The sequence below is a fragment of the Macrobrachium rosenbergii genome, chromosome 22 (assembly GCF_040412425.1).
Source record: "Macrobrachium rosenbergii isolate ZJJX-2024 chromosome 22, ASM4041242v1, whole genome shotgun sequence".
Classification (NCBI taxonomy): Eukaryota; Metazoa; Arthropoda; class Malacostraca; order Decapoda; family Palaemonidae; genus Macrobrachium; species Macrobrachium rosenbergii.
The window spans coordinates 20,468,315-20,486,512 of record NC_089762.1 but is presented as its reverse complement, the minus strand read 5'-3'; the positions used below and the strand labels follow the sequence as shown (position 1 = coordinate 20,486,512).

General features: G+C 35.9%; 1 protein-coding gene across 3 annotated transcripts in view; it reads right to left on the bottom strand.

Moving 5' to 3' along the window:
* Positions 1-18,198, bottom strand: part of xit (ALG6/ALG8 family glucosyltransferase xit) — a 146,808-nt gene that overhangs the window by 46,925 nt on the left and 81,685 nt on the right. For all 3 annotated transcript variants that reach the window (XM_067124320.1, XM_067124322.1, XM_067124321.1), the window contains one exon: positions 2,572-2,814. In XM_067124320.1, coding sequence (XP_066980421.1) covers positions 2,572-2,814 — 243 coding nt within the window. The remainder of the gene's footprint in view (positions 1-2,571; positions 2,815-18,198) is intronic.

The following is an 18,198-nucleotide window of genomic DNA, read 5'->3' as shown; positions in this document are numbered from 1 at the left end:
ATTCCTGGTTTAAGTTTTGAAGAAAGAAGAATAGAATATTCCAAATTGCAATGTAACATGTCTCACTGTATGAATATCTCTTGAACTTTGTTATATGACTACAGTCAGTTTTCATGTTTGATGGTGGATTTGTTACTCATCACTGAAACCAGTTGCCATTGGCCATGAGTTAAATTTGTACACTTCATTTTCACCTATAACACACACATCATAAATTCCCTTGACCCTATTTTACAAACGAAAGTTTCTTACATGCCACCAATAAGGCAGAGTCAAGCTCAAATCTGGGGCGACATAATTTTTATTGTTTATTGTATCATCCAAAATCTCAGACGCAACGTAGGTTGCCATGTAGCGTTAAGCTTTTTTTTTATTTCCAATGTCATACATGTTGATAAGTTTGCGAATTCACAGCTAAAACTATTTTCCCTATGGTTATATAAATATGATCCCTTTTATGCATTGGTATAATTCGTAATCTGTGTGATTTGAATTGATTTTTATTTTTACACTGCTTAGCCCAAAGCACAGTGTAATAAGGTTAGCGGTGCTTTCAATGACAGCGCACTTAACATGCTCCTCCTACCGGTCAATGCAACTACCTCTGTAGCATTATAACAGTAGACCTAATAAGCTCAACAGCCATAACAAAATTTTCAAAACAGAAATATGAATTACAAGTTTTCTTTGAATGTTGAAGTTTTAGGCTGTGTTCAAGTTGCCTGTATGTTGCAAAATGATTTATAGGGCTAAAAAATATTCTAAGCCTTCTGAGATGTAATCTCTGTTACTAAAGAATTTATTTGTAGAGATCACCTGTTCTTTGAAGAATAAAAGATGATGATGATTTATATCATATGGAGAAGATTGCTATTAATCGAAATATCAATTAGTATTAATATCAAGGCCTATGGAACCCTTGTTTTTTAACTGGGTTAAAATATTATTTTCTTAAAAGTAATTCTGCTCACTTTTGGTGTATAATTTATTCATTCATAAGGTAACTTGAAGTGCAAAAATGTGTAGATAACTTCATGTGCTTTCTGGCCTGAAATTGTTAATATAGAGATGTGAATGCTGAGTGTAATGTATTTATAGTAAGTAAAGAAATCTAACATCTAGGCTTAGGAACAAAATCTTGGCTTTAACAAAAGATTAATTGCATACGCGAATATTTGCTAGTAAGCCATAATTCTTTAAGTCGTTATGAAATATAACACAGATCATTTTATTTTTATGAAAATCCAAATATTCCTCTAACAAATAAAAAATAAATGTTTTCAAGATAATTTCACTGTCACTACTCATTGCAGACCTATGTTCCAGGTGATTCAAGTTGCCGCTACTCTAATGGTTGTGTAACACAAGCTCCGCCCACCCATTGATATCAGTGAATGCATTATAGCTACAGTAATACTTTCGTATTCACTTACATTTTTTTCAGCGTCGAGCAGTAAAAACAATCAAATAAGACTATTTCAAATTTTATGGTTGCATTGCAAGCAATGTTGTTATGAAAAATTTTTTAATTTTTTTATTATTTTAACATTTCAACTAAGGTTTGATGACACTTTTTTGTTGAATGCATCATAGATCAGTGAACGAAAATTATGAAAATGTTTCGAACTGTTTTTCTGAAATCTGGCAACATGCAATATTTTCTTAGTTTTGAAATATATGACAGATTTCACTCTTACAAAAGATATTATAGCTTTATTGTATGAGATTATCGTATTTTCGCATTGAAATAAGAGATAAATATGGAACATGTTAGTTGCCAATTCGTGAATTTTGAACAAAATCTAATGCAATCATGTCGTATCACTTAAGAGCATACATTACATCCAATTTACAATATACTGTACTGTGTCTGACTACAGTAGTTCTTTATTCTTCATTCTCCATGCCCACTGTCTACAGTTACATTATGTTTTGTCCCTAGCACTGAGGGTTTTGGCACTGGGCTCTACAAGGCAATCTGATGACAGTTATCTAAGGAGTCATAAACTATGGATTGTTATATTTTTTTAATTGTGTAGTTCTTTTATTCCCAAATTAATTGTACCAAGTGTGTGGATTAAAGTGTGACACTAAAGATTACAGTACATCTGTTTAGGCAGCTGCTATCACACCTTATTCCATCAATATGAATATAAAAATTTATTATCTGCTAAAAGTCCTTCAATGTTTCACAACAAACTTTCTCAAAACAAGGTAATGTAGTTCTCGAACTACCCACAGCTGAATAAAATCTTTCGATACAGGTTTATTCTCATTTTTCCCTAATTTAATTGCATGTGCAATATTAGTAAAGTGGTAGTTCAGTACAGTATTATAAAATGAAAATCTCTCATATTTCAAATATTTTTCATTTTTATGTAGAAATTGTGTTCTGACACAATGATTCTTCATAAGGAAGACAGGCAAGTTCAGAGCTGCTTGACAGCAGTTGCATACTTCATTAATTAATGTATGTTAAGTAAATGTTGTATATGAAATAGTTTAGAAAATAACAGACAAAAAGAAACTTATGCCCACACCAAAATAATTCCAAAATATTTCTCCACTTACCTGATTTAGTTGCCCCATGTAAATAAAAGGCCCAAAAGAAAGTCCAAAAACAGCTAAGACTGTCACACCCAGCTTCAGTAAGCGGATAACTGAAAGCTTGTTCCACTGTATTTTCCCCTCAGAATTAGTGAATAAGCAGTATGATCGCAGGAGATAGATAAAGTACGCTGGAGCTATGTACAGATATATATGCTTCAAGTTAAGGAGAACTGAAAACCAGAAAGCAGCCTCAATTTCCCGCCTCTGAAAAATAAAATGGCTCTGTAACAAAATATTATAACTTTACATATATAGATACACATATTGATATATACATTGAGCTACAAACGTCCTTTAATATCCAATTCGCTCTACCTCGGAAATAATATACAGTATTTTTATATATGTTAACGAAGGGGAATTTTTTAGTTGATAATAAGTTCGTCGTCCCGTGGGCTCGACCCAACGAAAGACAAGAACTCAGGACTACAGTGATGCCTTTACCCACTCGGCCAACAAGTGAGGTATAAGTTGGTACCGGCTCCCACCTAAAAATCCCCGTCGAACTCAGGTATTTGTATTTAGAGTCGATATCAACCCACCTCTCCCATGCTGACCATGTAGTGCATTTGTTGCATGCAGCCTTATTATGACTTTTTATCACATCACCGTGATTCATATACAAGCATTAAGCTAAAACGTCCTTTAATATCCAATTTGCTCTACCTCGGAAATAATATATTTTCATATATGTTACTGAAGGGGAATTTTTAGTTGATAATGAGTTTGTCGTCCCGTGAGGCTCAACCAACGAAGACAAGAACTCAGGACTACAGTGACGCCTTTACCCACGGCCAGCAATGCGAGGTATAAGTTGATACGGCTCCCACCTACAAATCCCCATCGAACTCAGGTATTTGTATATAGAGTCGATATCAACCCACCTCTCCCATGCTGACCATGTAGTGCGTTTGTTGCACGCAGCCATATTATGACTTTTTTGTTGGCCGTGTGGATAAAGGCATTACTGTAGTCCTGAGTTCTTGTCTTTTGTTGGTTCGAGCCCACGGGACTACGAACTTATTATCAACTAAAAAATTCCCCCTCGGTAACATATATAAAAATACTGTATATTATTTCCGAGGTAGAGCGAATTGGATATTAAAGGACGTTTGTAGCTTAATGCTTGTATATGAATCACAGTGATGTGATAAAAAGTCATAATATGGCTCTGTGCGACAAGCGCACTACATGGTCAGCATGGGAGAGGTGGGTGATATCGACTCTAAATACAAATACCTGAGTTCGACGGGGATTTGTAGGTGGGAGCCAGTATCAACTTATACCTCACTTGTTGGCCGAGTGGGTAAAGGCATCACTGTAGTCCTGAGTTCTTGCCTTTCGTTGGTTCGAGCCCACGGGACGACGAACTTATTATCAACTAAAAAATTCCCCTTCGGTAACATATGAAAATATATCATTTCCGAGGTAGAGCGAATTGGATATTAAAGGACGTTTGTAGGTTAATGCTTGTATATGAATCACGGTGATGTGATAAAAGTCATATATATATATATATATATATACTAAAAATTATATGATTCTTAACTATGAGATGTCTTGAATGTTAACCCCAAATGCTATATGATAGGTTCTGTTACCTAAAAGATTTTGCTACTTTTCAGAAGGCTCTATTATGCAAACGGCCTCTAAAATTTTGCAACTCGTGTCTTTCTTGTGCTTTATCTTCCACAAATCTCCACTCATCTACAGCCTTCGTTATTATAGTTCTTCTGCAAGAAGGTTTGGGTCTTCCAACTCTTCTTTTGCCCACAGGGGGCCAGCTGACACTATCAAGTACAATTCTCTCAAGGATTTTGAGGATATTTCCAAACCATATATATCTCCCCAAGCCTGTTTGGTTCTCAAAAGGATTCTATATGGTCTTCTCATAACAAAAAATGATCAAATTTAGGTAACAAGTCTCCACACCTTACAATGGAGCCAATGTTAGGCCTATGGATCATGCATTCCTTGCTTCCTTTTAGCTTTAGCTCCCTTTTTGAACTACAAAGAATTAAGGAACTTTTTTCTGCTGACATGGCTTATCTTTTCCAGTGCACTATATAATTTTAGCTTGTAAGGAAACATGATAAAGCTAAATAGTTCCATTTATTGCTAAAAATATGACCCTGACCTCCAGATTTTCCCTCTAAGTGGATATCCTCATTATCTCTCTTTAAGTGCTTTTTTCTTGTAAATCCCTTATTAAATTTCAATCTTAAAAATGTTAAGAGATTTCTAATGCAAAGCAATCCCTGAAGTTAAATTTATTCTCTTTTTTTAATACTTTGATCTATCAATCATGCAGAGCATGGGGCACTGTAATTCCCAGTTAAATGAATCACTTCCAGCTTCCTCTACGTGGAATGTAGAAAATTCTTTCCTGTACAGGTTATTTTGATCAAACTAATAGTTTTACCAGCGTAAAGTAAGAGCCATAATCCTGTACTCATTGCAACAATACTGACAGTTAATAATTTGAAATACTGTACTTTACCATCCGATATAGCTTAAATATGAGGTATATTAATTTAGATTTGCTAGGCTAGCTTTCACTATGAAATACCCTACCTACAAATATATGACATCTCACTTTGGGAGTCACTGATAAGGCAGACCGGTAACACGGCACTAACCTTATAGGTGCCCTGTGGCACTCATCTACGTACATGAAGTACAGTATAACTATGTGTGTAATTTACACAAGATTGCGAGTCTGGGACTCGAGATTTATCACAAAAGAATAACAAGCGAATAGATGACAGTACAAAGTAATTAATAATTGTTAGGGCGAACATGATGATTAATTTGCCGAAATTATATTCCTTAACCTATGAAAATCGCTAGGTTCATTCTTTATCCCAGAAAGGCCTCAAAGGGAAGTCAGAAGGCACGACTCCTCTGGCAGGATGATCTGCCAACGTTTATGATACTGGCAATGTGCCCAGTTGGTACTCATATGGGAACACCTAATGGCTTTGGCATATATTATTTTAAAATGTATCATGCTCTGATAGGCAAGAATGGGAAGTCATAGGACTTACAAACTTGGGATATCTGTCAATTGCACTCTGCACTGGCAGAGTGGGAAACAAGATAAAATATGAGCCTTTGTGAGGCATAAAATAATGAGTAATGAATAAAATGAAAGAAGGAAAATGTTAAAGGAAAAGAATAAATTACAAAGTTATAAGGAAATAAACAGGTTGGCAATAGTGCCAAAGGGAGCTCAATGGCACTCTTTAGGCTATCTGGAGTCATCTACGCCTATGATTTTCTCCTGTGGACCTATCTTTAGGTTGACGGTTTTCTTTGGTAGGGGAACCAGTCAAACCAAGCCTGAGGAGGACAACAGAATGCCACCCAATTTGGCTTTTTTGATGGCTGGAGCAGGGGCATTTGCGACAGGCTCTACCCCAAGTCGTTGCAGTTGCTTGAGTTCACCAGCCAGTTGAGGTGTGGCAGAATCCTTACTAATACTCATGTCTGCGGAGGACTGAGAAAGCGAGGAAGAGGTTCTGGTGAGTGTAGGAGGCTCACAGGTGGCAATGACCAGCTCAGGCACGGGTTGTGAGGCTGCACCTTTGGGTGAGCTTCCAGTGTGGTCGGGAGAATCCATCTCTCTTGCTGGCACTGGTAGTGGAGCCAAGCTGGGAGAAGAGAGGGGATCCAAACTGGGATCTCTTGAATGGAGATCTGGGGTGTGCGCTGGCACTGACACTAAGGCAGGATCAGGCACTGGTATAGGATTTGGAGACTGCTTGCCATTTGGGACGGACGGAGCTTGGCACTGCTCATCGCACTCAGGTGGCACTGGCAGAGATTGTGAGTCAATCCTGGGATATCCAGGAGGGAGATCTATTGGGTGCTGGGACACTGGCACTGGTCCTGCCCACATGGCAATGGGGACATGCAAGGCTTGAGTTCCAAGATGGCGGAGCGCATGTTCAATCTGCCAGCTGACCTGCCTCGGGCGACGATTAGCTCCGACCGGATCAGCAACTGGAATTTACGGAATTCTGGCATTCCCACGAACAAAAGGAGATTAGAGTGGTTTCCCCCAAAAAGCAGTGGTGAGAGAGAGGTTTTATAGATGCGAATTGTGCCTACAGTGAATCATACTAAAATAAGTGAATTAGCTACACATTCCTGAATTCATTTGACTTATTGACTGGTGAGATGGTGTATGAGAGGATACTCTTGACAAGTGCTTATGTTTAAGTTCTAGTTAAAATTTTAGTTTTAAACTTTTGGAATTGGTAATTCATTTGTGTGAAAGCCGGAACCCGGAGTAACTTGATAACATATGATCAGCGCTTTCTTATGATCGCTGATTGCTAGTTTTGAAAAGCGCAAATTGTTTTAAAGAATTTGTCATTCTAATAAGAGGTTTTAACTAGGAAATGTTCCACATTTATCATTAATATAGAAAATCCTTTCAGATTATATGATACCTACAATAATCTAGGAAGTAGCTTACATCAGATTAAATGAGGATAATTTAGACTAGATTAACCCTTAAACGCCTACTGGACGTATCATACGTCGACTAAAATTGTGTGTTGGGTGTCAAGTGGACGCGTACCGTCGCACGCCGACTACAAAAATTTCAACCTTCGGTCAACTTTGACTCGACCGAAATGGTTTAAAAAACGCAATTGTAAGCTAAAACTCTTACATTCTAGTAATATTCAATCATGTACCTTCATTTTGCAACAAATTGGAAGTCTCTAGCACAATATTTCGATTTATGGTGAATTTTTGAAAAAACTTTTTCCTTACGCCAACATGTAACTCGGCCAAAATTTCAGAAATTCTTTTGTCATTTTGTCGTAATTTTTGCACTGTTTTATATTAGCCATTACATAAAGTTTTATATATGAAAATGTGCGCAATTTCATGTAAAATACAGCAAAATACAACCCATGGTTGTAGCTTTTATCAGTTTGGAAATATTTTCATATAAATCTCGATAACTGCCAAAATTTCAACCTTCGGTCTACTTTGACTCGACCGAAATGGTAAAAAAACGCAATTGTAAGCTAAAACTCTTACATTCTAGTAATATTCAATCAATTACCTTCATTTTGCAACAAATTGGAAGTCTCTAGCACAATATTTCGATTTATGGTAAATTTTTGAAAAAACTTTTTCCTTATGTCCGCGCAGAAATTCTTTAACACGTTGTCGTAATGTTTGCACCGTTTTATATTAGTCGTTACATAAAGTTTTATATATGGAAATGTGCACAATTTCATGTAGAATACAACAGAAAATAACTCATGGTTGTAGCTTTTATCAGTTTGGAAATATTTTCATATAAATCACGATAACTGCCAAAATTTCAACCTTTGGTCAACTTTAACTCGACTGAAATGGTAAAAACGCAATTATAAGCTAAAACTCTTACATTCTAGTAATATTCAATCATGTACCTTCATTTTGCAACAAACTGGAAGGCTCTAGCACATTTCGATTTATGGTGAATTTCTGAAAAAAAAAAAAAAACTTTCCCTTACGTCTGCCATGAAAACGGCCGAACATCTCAGAAATTCTTTCACACGTTGTCGTAATGTTTGCATCGTTTTACATTAGTCGTTACATAAACTTTTATATATGAAAATGTGCGCAATTTTATGTAGAATACAACAGCAAATAGCTCATGGTTGTAGCTTTTATCACTTTTGAAATATTTTCACATAAATCACGATAACTGCCAAAATTACATTCTAGTAATATTCAATCATTTACCTTCATTTTGCAATAAATTGGAAGTCTCTAGCACAATATTTCGATTTATGGTGAATTTTTGAAAAACATTTTCCTTACGTCCACATAACTCGCCAAACATCTCAGAAATTCTTTCACACGTTGTCGTAATATTTGCACCGTTTTATATTAGTCGTTACATAAAGTTTTATATATGAAAATGTGCGCAATTTCATGTACAATACAACAAAAAATAACTCATGGTTGTAGCTTTTATCAGTTTTGAAATATATTCATATAAATCACGATAAATAAAAAAAATTTGCCTTTCGGTCAACTTTAACTCGACCGAAATGTTTGAAAACTGCAATTGTAAGCTAAAACACTTACAGTCTAGTAATATTCAATCAAGTAGCTTCATTTTTCAACAAACGCGAAGTCTCTAGCACAATATTTCGATTTATGGTGAATTTTTGAAAAAAACATTTTTTAACGTCCGCACATTACAAATTCATGCATCATTTTGTGATAATATTTTCTCTGTGTTGCTTTGATCATTTTACAATTTGTTATATACCAAAATCATCGCAATTTAGTGTACAATACAAAGAAAAAAAATAACCCGTTAGCTCTAACCGTTTTGCTCACAGCGCGATTTGTATAAAATTATATATGAAAAATTTTTTTTTGCGCTGTCATATATTTCAATATTTATATATGATAATGATATTTTTTCTCATTTCTGATGGTTGCATACTAAACTTCAGACAATGACAAAAAAAGGAGCCAAAAATGAACTCTTAATCTTAAAAATTAAGTGTGCTGTGATTTTTTTAAAAAAATTTTTTTCCGCTTCGGTGCTGGCTCCCAAACGCCGCCGGCATACGGGAGACGTTTTTGTAAATAGAGGCTCAGCATTTAAGGGTTAACCCTTAAACGCCTACTGGACGTATCATACGTCGGCTAAAATTGTCTGTTGGGTGCCAAGTGGACGTACCGTCGTCGACTACAAAAATTTCAACCTTCGTCAACTTTGACTCGACCGAAATGGTCGAAAAACGCAATTGTAAGCTAAAACTCTTACATTCTAGTAATATTCAATCATTTACCTTCATTTTGCAACAAATTGGAAGTCTCTAGCACAATATTTCGATTTATGGTGAATTTAAAAAAAAACTTTTTCCTTACATCCGCGCAGTAACTCGGCCGAAAATTTCAGAAATTCTTTCATCATTTTGTCGTAATTTTTGCACTATTTTATATTACCCTTTACGTAAAGTTTTATATATGAAAATGTGTGCAATTTCATGTAAAATACAACAAAATACAACCCATGGTTCTAGCTTTTATCAGTTTGGAAATATTTTCATATAAATCTCAATAACTGCAAAAATTTCAACCTTCGGTCTACTTTGACTCGACCGAAATGTTAAAAAAACGCAATTGTAAGCTAAAACACTTACATTCTAGTAATATTCAATCATTTACCTTCATTTTGCAACAAATTGGAAGTCTCTAGCACAATATTTCGATTTATGATGAATTTTTTAAAAAAACTTTTTCCTTACGTCCACTCCAGAAATTCTTTCGTCACATTGTCGTAATGTTTGCACCGTGTTATATTAGTCGTTACATAAACTTTTATATATGGAAATGTTTGCAATTTCATGTAGAATACAACAGAAAATAACTCATGGTTGTAGCTTTTATCAGTTTTGAAATATTTTCATATAAATCACGATAGCTGCCAAAATTTCAACCTTTGGTCAACTTTAACTCGACCAAAATGGTAAAAAAATGCAATTATAAGCTAAAACTCTTACATTCTAGTAATATTCAATCATGTACCTTCATTTTGCAACAAACTGGAAGTCTCTAGCACAATATTTCGATTTATGGTGAATTTCTGAAAAAAAAAAAACTTTTTCCTTACGTCTGCGGGCGGTAACTCGGCCGAACATCTCAGAAATTCTTTTGTCACATTGTCGTAATGTTTGTATCGTTTTACATTAGTCGTTACATAAACTTTTATGTATGAAAATGTGCGCAATTTCATGTAGAATACAACAGAAAATAATTCATGGTTGTAGCTTTTATCACTTTTGAAATATTGTCACATAAATCACGATAACTGCCAAAATTTCAACCTTCGGTCAACTTTAACTCGACCGAAATGGTCGAAAAACGCAATTGTAAGCTAAAACTCTTACATTCTAGTAATATTCAATCATTTACCTTTATTTTAAAATAAACTGGAAGTCTCTAGCACAATATTTCGATTTATGGTGAATTTTTGAAAAAAACATTTTCCTTACGTCTGCACGGTAACTCAGCCGAACATCTCGGAAATTCTTTCGTCACGTTGTCGTAATGTTTGCACTGTTTTATATTAGTCGTTACATAAAATTTTATATATGAAAATGTGCGCAATTTCATGTAGAATACTACAGAAAATAACTCATGGTTGTAGCTTTTATCAGTTTTGAAATATTTTCATATAAATTACGATAAATAGAAAAAATTCGACCTTCGGTCAACTTTAACTCGACCGAAATGGTCGAAAAATGCAATTGTAAGCTAAAACACTTACAGTCTAGTAATATTCAATCAATTAGCTTCATTTTTCAACAAACGGGAAGTCTCTAGCACAATATTTCGATTTATGGTGAATTTTTGAAAAAACATTTTTTTGAATCCACCTTTTTACAGATTCATGCATCATATTGTGATAATATTTTCTCTGTGTTGCTTTGATCGTTTTACAATTTGTTATATACCAAAATCATCGCAATTTAGTGTACAATACAAAGAAAAACAAAATAATCCATTAGCCTTAACCGTTTTGCTCACAGCGCGATTTGTATAAAATTATATATGAAAATTTTTTTTGTGCTGTCATATATATATTTCAATATTTATATATGATAATGATATTTTTTTTCATTTCTGATGGTTGCATACTAAACTTCAGGCAATGACAAAAAAAGGAGCCAAAAATGAACTCTTAATCTTAAAAACTAAGCGTGCTGTGATTTTTTGAAAAAAACTTTTTTTCCGCTTCGGCGCTAGCTCCCGAACGCCGCCAGCATACGGGAGACGTTTTTGTAAATAGAGGCTCGGCGTTTAAGGGTTAATTGAACTACTACTTTTAGGTTACTAGTAAGATATTCCCTTGAAAAGGGATTCCTCCTTAATCTGGTTAGGCTGCTGTGGATGTTGGAAACCACTCTTTTCAAACAATAGCTAACCTGCTTCCACAACCGAAAGTGGAACTGTTCACCACATACAAGAATCACAAACTCCCAGTGTATGTGTCTCCGAACTTCGACAGTCTAGCAACAGCAAGAGATGCCTTCCTACAAGATTGGAGCAAATGGAGGAAGATATACCTTTTTCCTCCATTGTCCCAGATTTTGAAGGTTTTCAGCAAGCTTTGAGCCTTCAAAAGGAACAACTTACTTAACCCTTAAACGCTGAGCCTCTATTTACAAAAGTGTCTGCTGTATGCCAGCGGGGTTTGAGAGTTAGCGCAGAAGCGGAAAGAAAGTTTTTTTCAAAAAATCACAGCATGCTTAGTTTTTAAGATTAAGAGTTCATTTTTGGCTCCTTTTTTTCTCATTGCCTGAAGTTTAGTATGCAACCATCAGAAATGAAAAAAATCATTATCATATATAAATATTGGAATATATGACAGCGCAAAAAAAAAATTCATATGTAATTGTATACAAATCGCGCTGTGAGCAAAGTGGTTAAAGCTAATGAGTTATTTTTTTTTTTCGTTGTATTGTACACTAAATTGCAATGATTTTGGTATATAGCAAATTGTAAAACGATCAAAGCAACACAGAGAAAATATTATCACAAAATGATGCATGAATTCATAACGAGCGGACGTAAAAAAAAGTTTTTTTCAACAATTCACCATAAATCGAAATATTGTGCTAGAGACTTCCCGTTTGTTGCAAAATGAAGGTAATTGATTGAATATTACTAGACTGTAAGTTTTTTTTAGCTTACAATTGCATTTTTCGACCATTTCGGTCGACTTGAAGTTGACCGAAAGTAGGATTTTTTCTATTTATCGTGATTTACAGTAATACTTCGAACTTGCGCAATTCGAGTTGCACGAATTCACACACACAAATTTTTTATTGGAACCTAACTAATGGTCATACACGAGTTTTTCACAGACAAGCGAACATTTCCGTACACTGAGAAACCCAGCAAAAGTGTTTGTTTAATTTTTTTATGTAATTTATAAGTTTTCAAGCTTTTATGTGTAAATTAAATAACATTAAATATTAAAAGTAATAATTACTCTCTCTCTCTTTTTTAGTGAGATGAATTTTTATGGTACATGTAAACAGGGTATGTTTATTTGTATGATAAATAAACTTTTAAGTAATAATATGTAATAATTTTCAAATATTAATAAGATTAATAAAATCAAATAATAATAATAATAATAATAATAATAATAATAATAATAATAATAATAATAATAATAGTAATAATAATAATAATAATAATAATAATAAAACTGTAATACAAAATTTGTATTATCTTGAACAAACAAATTCTTCCCTCATCTTTTGTAAGAAGGTGAAAGGCAAAAGCTGTCAGACATGTCATTTAACATGACAAGAATGAGTGTTGCTAATCAGTGGTCAAATTTTTCTTGTAATTCTCTGTCTCTCTCTCTCTCTGTCCGTAATAATTCATAAAAAATTTCACTCTCTCAAGTAAGGACAACTGTTATCTCTCTCTCTCGTTTGAAGTTAGCCAACCTACGTATTACAGCACTGTTTCTCTGTATGTCTTTAACTGTACAGTAGATAATTTTGAATTGATCTAATTTTACCCGTACTGTTTACAAACTGTAAATGCGCAGTTCTAAAACATAGAGCATTTCAGAACAAAGAGAAAGTGACAGAATAAAAAAAGTTTGTAAAAATGGGGTTGAGAAGACTTCTAAAAATAGGTTGGTGGAATGGGGGAGAGAGTCACACACTATATTCTTAAGTCAACCATTTATTTCTTTTTTTTTAAGGGTAATGTATTAAGCTAACTCTCTCTCTCTCTCTCTCTCTCTCTCTCCGTAATACTGTAATTCATAAATAATATAACTTGACATTTCAAGTAAGGACAATCTCTCTCTCTCTCCGTAATAACTGATAAATAATTTCACTCTCTTAAGTAAGGACAACCCTTGAACCAGGCGATTCTTTACCGTTCGTGTTGGTTCTCTCTCTCTTTCTCTCTCTCTCTCATAGTTAGCGCTCACACATTTTTACAACTTATTAATTCTCTGTACATCTTTACCTGTACAGCAGATAGTTTAAATTGATCTAATTTGACCCGTATCGTCTACGAAGTTTAAATGCACTAGTGTTGCAAATACGTTCTAAAACATAGACATAATAACTAAGAGTTGTATTAGTCAAAATATAAAACATTGTTTGTTCATGAAAAAGCATTTCAGAACAAAGAGAAAGAGACGCAGAATAAAAAAGTTGCTAAAAAGAGGTTGACATAATTCTAAAAATAGATCGGTTGGAAGGGGAGAGAGAGAGAAATTCTCCTACAACTCTCAATTTTTATGTAAACTATTTATTTCTCTTTTTTAAGGGCAATGTGTTAAGCTAACTTTTAAATGAAATTACAGTAACTTTAATTCCATTTAAAAGTTAACTTAATAATTTGGGAGCATGATTAGCATCACATTTAGTGTTTAAACTTTAGAAATGAGTATTTAATAGCATTTTTAGAGACCATGCCAAACTTAGGCGAAAATTCACCCTGCGGGAGGGGTTCTGGAACCTAACCTCGTGTAAGTTCGAAGTATGACTGTATATGAAAATATTTCAAAACTGATAAAAGCTACAACCATGAGTTATTTTATGTTGTATTCTACATGAAATTGCACACATTTCCATATATAAAACTTTATGTAACGACTAAAATAAAATGGTGCAAATATTACGACAAAGTGACGAAAGAATTTCTGAGATGTTCGACCCAGTTACCGCGCAGACTTAAGGAAAAATATTTTTTCAAAAATTCACCATAAATCAAAATATTGTGCTAGAGACTTCCAGTTTGTTGCAAAATGAAGGTACATGATTAAATATTACTAGAATGTAAGAGTTTTAGCTTACAATTGTGTTTTTCGATCATTTCGGTCGAGTTAAAAGTTGACCGAAGGTTGAAATTTTGGCCCATCATGATTTATATGAAAATATTTAAAAACTGATAAAATCTACAACCATGAGTTATTTTCTATTGTATTCTACCTGAAATTGCGCACATTTTCATATATAAAACTTTATGTAACGACTAATATAAAACGGTGCAAACATTACAACAAAGTGACGAAAGAATTTCAGAGATGTTTGACCGAGTTACTGCGCGCGGACGTAAGGAAAAAGTTTTTTTTTTTTTCAAAAATTCACCATAAATCGAAATATTGTGCTAGAGACTTCCAGTTTGTTGCAAAATGAAGGTACATGATTGAATATTACTAGAATGTAAGAGTTTTAGCTTACAATTGCGTTTTTTTATCATTTCGGTCGAGTTAAAGTTGACCGAAGGCTGAAATTTTGGCACTTATCGTGATTTATATGGAAATATTTCAAAACTGATAAAAGGGATTTTGACAAAGGAAAAATCTATTTCTGGGGGAAGACCTGTGTCACCCAGTGAAATGGTTCCAATAGCACACATTTCTAGGTATAACTATTGCTAAATATACCAGAGAAAAAAGCTTTCCATAATGCCGGGGTTACTACACCCGGATCGAGCACCATAATGGTGTCGGTATGCACTAGGGGTGAGTGGAAGCCAATATCACAGGTCTTCATCCTATAGATCTCTCTATTCTCAAAGTCCCAAATTTGGGTGTGCCGTACTAAGGATTGCCTCCCGCTCACCCACTAGGTCTCCCACGTGACCGCCATTTTCATCCCAATATTAGCACCCACCAAGCTTGGTATACCACCCGGGTGGGAAAGGAAGTGCAGGTCTTCCCCAAGAAATAGATTTTTCCTTTGTCAAAATCCCTTTTCTGGGCTCGACCTGTGTCACCCAGTGAAATAGTAACAGAGAATCAGCCATACAAGACCTTGGAGGTACGCCCCAAAGATTACCTTAATGGAGCTAAATAAAACTAAGAGAAAAATTTTTACTGTGTTTTAATACTCCCAAATTATAAGATCAACAACATAATCAAAACTATGAGGCACACAGTCTAAAATTATAAAATAACCAATACCAAGACACTTAAGGCTAACAAGTTATGAATGAAAACAGGATATCCGCGGTACGGGCAGGAGTCAGGCTGTGAAGCAGACCTGACCTAAAGGCTAGAAGCAGGGCAAGCAAGCGAGGCAGGTAGGCTAGAGAATATACCAATAGGTAAACGAGGATTACAAACCAAAAGGACAAAGAGGATACATAAACTAGTCTTGAGCTGGACCAGGAGGAACAATACTTCCTGCAGCTACTATGGAATATTTAAGAGCCTCTAGGGACTTAAGATAGTGGCGTTTAAATACTGTCGGTGATTTCCAGCCCGTATATTTTTTAAGGTCATCAAAATTCATATTATGGAAATAGTTAGCTGAGGTGGCCACCGCTCGAATATCATGTACCCGAGGTACTGAATCCGGGTTTGCCTGTTTAATAAAATAAAGAATTTGTTGCCTGATGGCCTTTAAGGAAATGGTTCCTCCATTTTCCCTAACAAAAAGAGGGCCTGAAGTTCTCTTAGAAGTTCTATTTAAATAAGCTTTTAAAGTACTGACTGGACATAAAGACAGATCCTGTGGAAGGGGAATAATCTTCCAAAGAGACCATCTATTCTGTGGATCCTCATTCTTTGCTAGAAAACTGAGGTCCGGAGACAACAGAACTTCACCTGACGGGAGGAAATCAACATGATTCGGCTCTCTAGAAAGAGCAGACAGTTCAGAAATTCTAGCTCCTGAGGCTAGACTTACTAGGAATAACATTTTCCTTAACAGACTCAGGTATGAACATAATTCGTTAGCAGTGTCTAATGCCAATTTAAGTACATCATTTAAGTACCAGGAAACCGTGTGTGGACGGGTTGCTAGTCTAAGACGAGCACATGCTTTAGGAATTGACGAAAAATATGAGTCTGTAGGGTTAATATTAAAGCCATGTAAAAATATTTTTCTCAACGCAGATTTTGTTGTAGTAATAGTACTAGTGGCCAATCCTTTCTCAAATAATGATCTGAAGAAAGAGATCGCTAGGTTCGTGGTCATTTCATGAGCTTCAGATTCCCTCAGAAATAATGCTAACTTTTTAACTGCTGAGTCATACTGTCTGAGAGTAGATTCCCTCTTATCTGATTCTATGAACAGTGTATTAATAGGATCAATGTTAGCGTCTTTTTGCGCTGCAAATTTCATGAAGTCCATAAAGCTAGGGCATTCAGAATTCTTGAGGAAGCTGACACAGTCCGAGTTTGCACTACTTGTGTCAACCTTGGGTTGGGGATCTGTTTGTGCCGGAGCTTCAACTCTAGCAGTAAAGGAAACCAACTGCTCTCCGGCCAGTTGGGTGCCACCAGTGCTACTTGACCTTTGAATGATCTGAGTTTGTGTAAAACTTTCATCAACAAGTTTATTGGTGGAAACAGATAGATCCTTTGCCATCTGTTCCAGTCGATTGACATCGCATCTGTGGAATGAGCTAGAGGATCTAGATTGTGGTTGCTCTCTGTGGCAAACAGGTCTACCTGGAGACCCGGTACCTGAAGACAAATCCACTCGAACGACTTCCTGTCCAAGGACCATTCCGACTCCAGCGGGGTTGTCCTGGACAGTGAATCTGCAATGACATTCCGAACACCTGCCAGGTGGGTAGCTGACAGGTGCCAAAGATGTTTCCTTGCCAGAGAGAAAATTGCGATCATTACTTGATTGATATGGCTCGACTTGGAGCCCCCTCTGTTCAGGCAATGCACCACTACTGCACTGTCCAGCACCAGTCTGATGTGAATCTGTCTGGCTGGACGCAGTTTCTTTAGTGTTAGAAATACTGCCATTGCCTCTAGAATGTTGATATGGAACTGGCGGAATACTGTCGACCATGTTCCTTGAACTTTCTTGTGTTGGGAGTATCCTCCCCATCCGCTTAGGGAAGCATCCGTATGGATCACTAGTGATGGAGGGGGAAATTGAAGAGGCACTGACCTTGCCAAACTCTTGACTGTCGCCCATGGTCGAAGCCTCTTCCTCAATATCTGCGGAATCAGAGACAGCTTGTCTCTGTTTCTGCTGTTGGCTCGTTTCCACCATACCCTGTTTACATCCTTCAGTTTGGCTTTTAGCAGCAAGTCTGTTACTGAAGCGAACTGAAGAGAGCCTAGAACTCTTTCCTGGGTACGACGAGAGAGGCTCTTTTGTTTTTGAGGAACTGTCTGGTAGCTTTGGCTATTTCCTTCCTTTTGGCTGGCGGAAGTGACAGTTTGTGTGTGTTTAGGTCCCACTGGATTCCCAACCATTGAAATTGAGCCGCCAGAACTAGACGGGATTTCTTCCTGTTTATTTGGAAACCCAGGTATTCCAAGAAGTTGATTACTGTGAAAGTTGCTTTTTGACATTCCTTGACGTTAGATGCCCAAATTATCAATCGTCCAGATATGCGGCCAGCATAATCCCTTGGGCCCGTAGCTCTTGGACTACCGTCTCTGCCAGTTTGGTAAAGATTCTGGGCGCTATGTTGAGCCCGAATGGCATGACTCTGAACAAGTATGCTTGTTTTCCTAGTCTGAACCCTAGGTAAGGGGAGAAGTTTCTCAACCGAACGTGATAACATGCGCCTGAAAGATCTATAGAGGTGGTGACG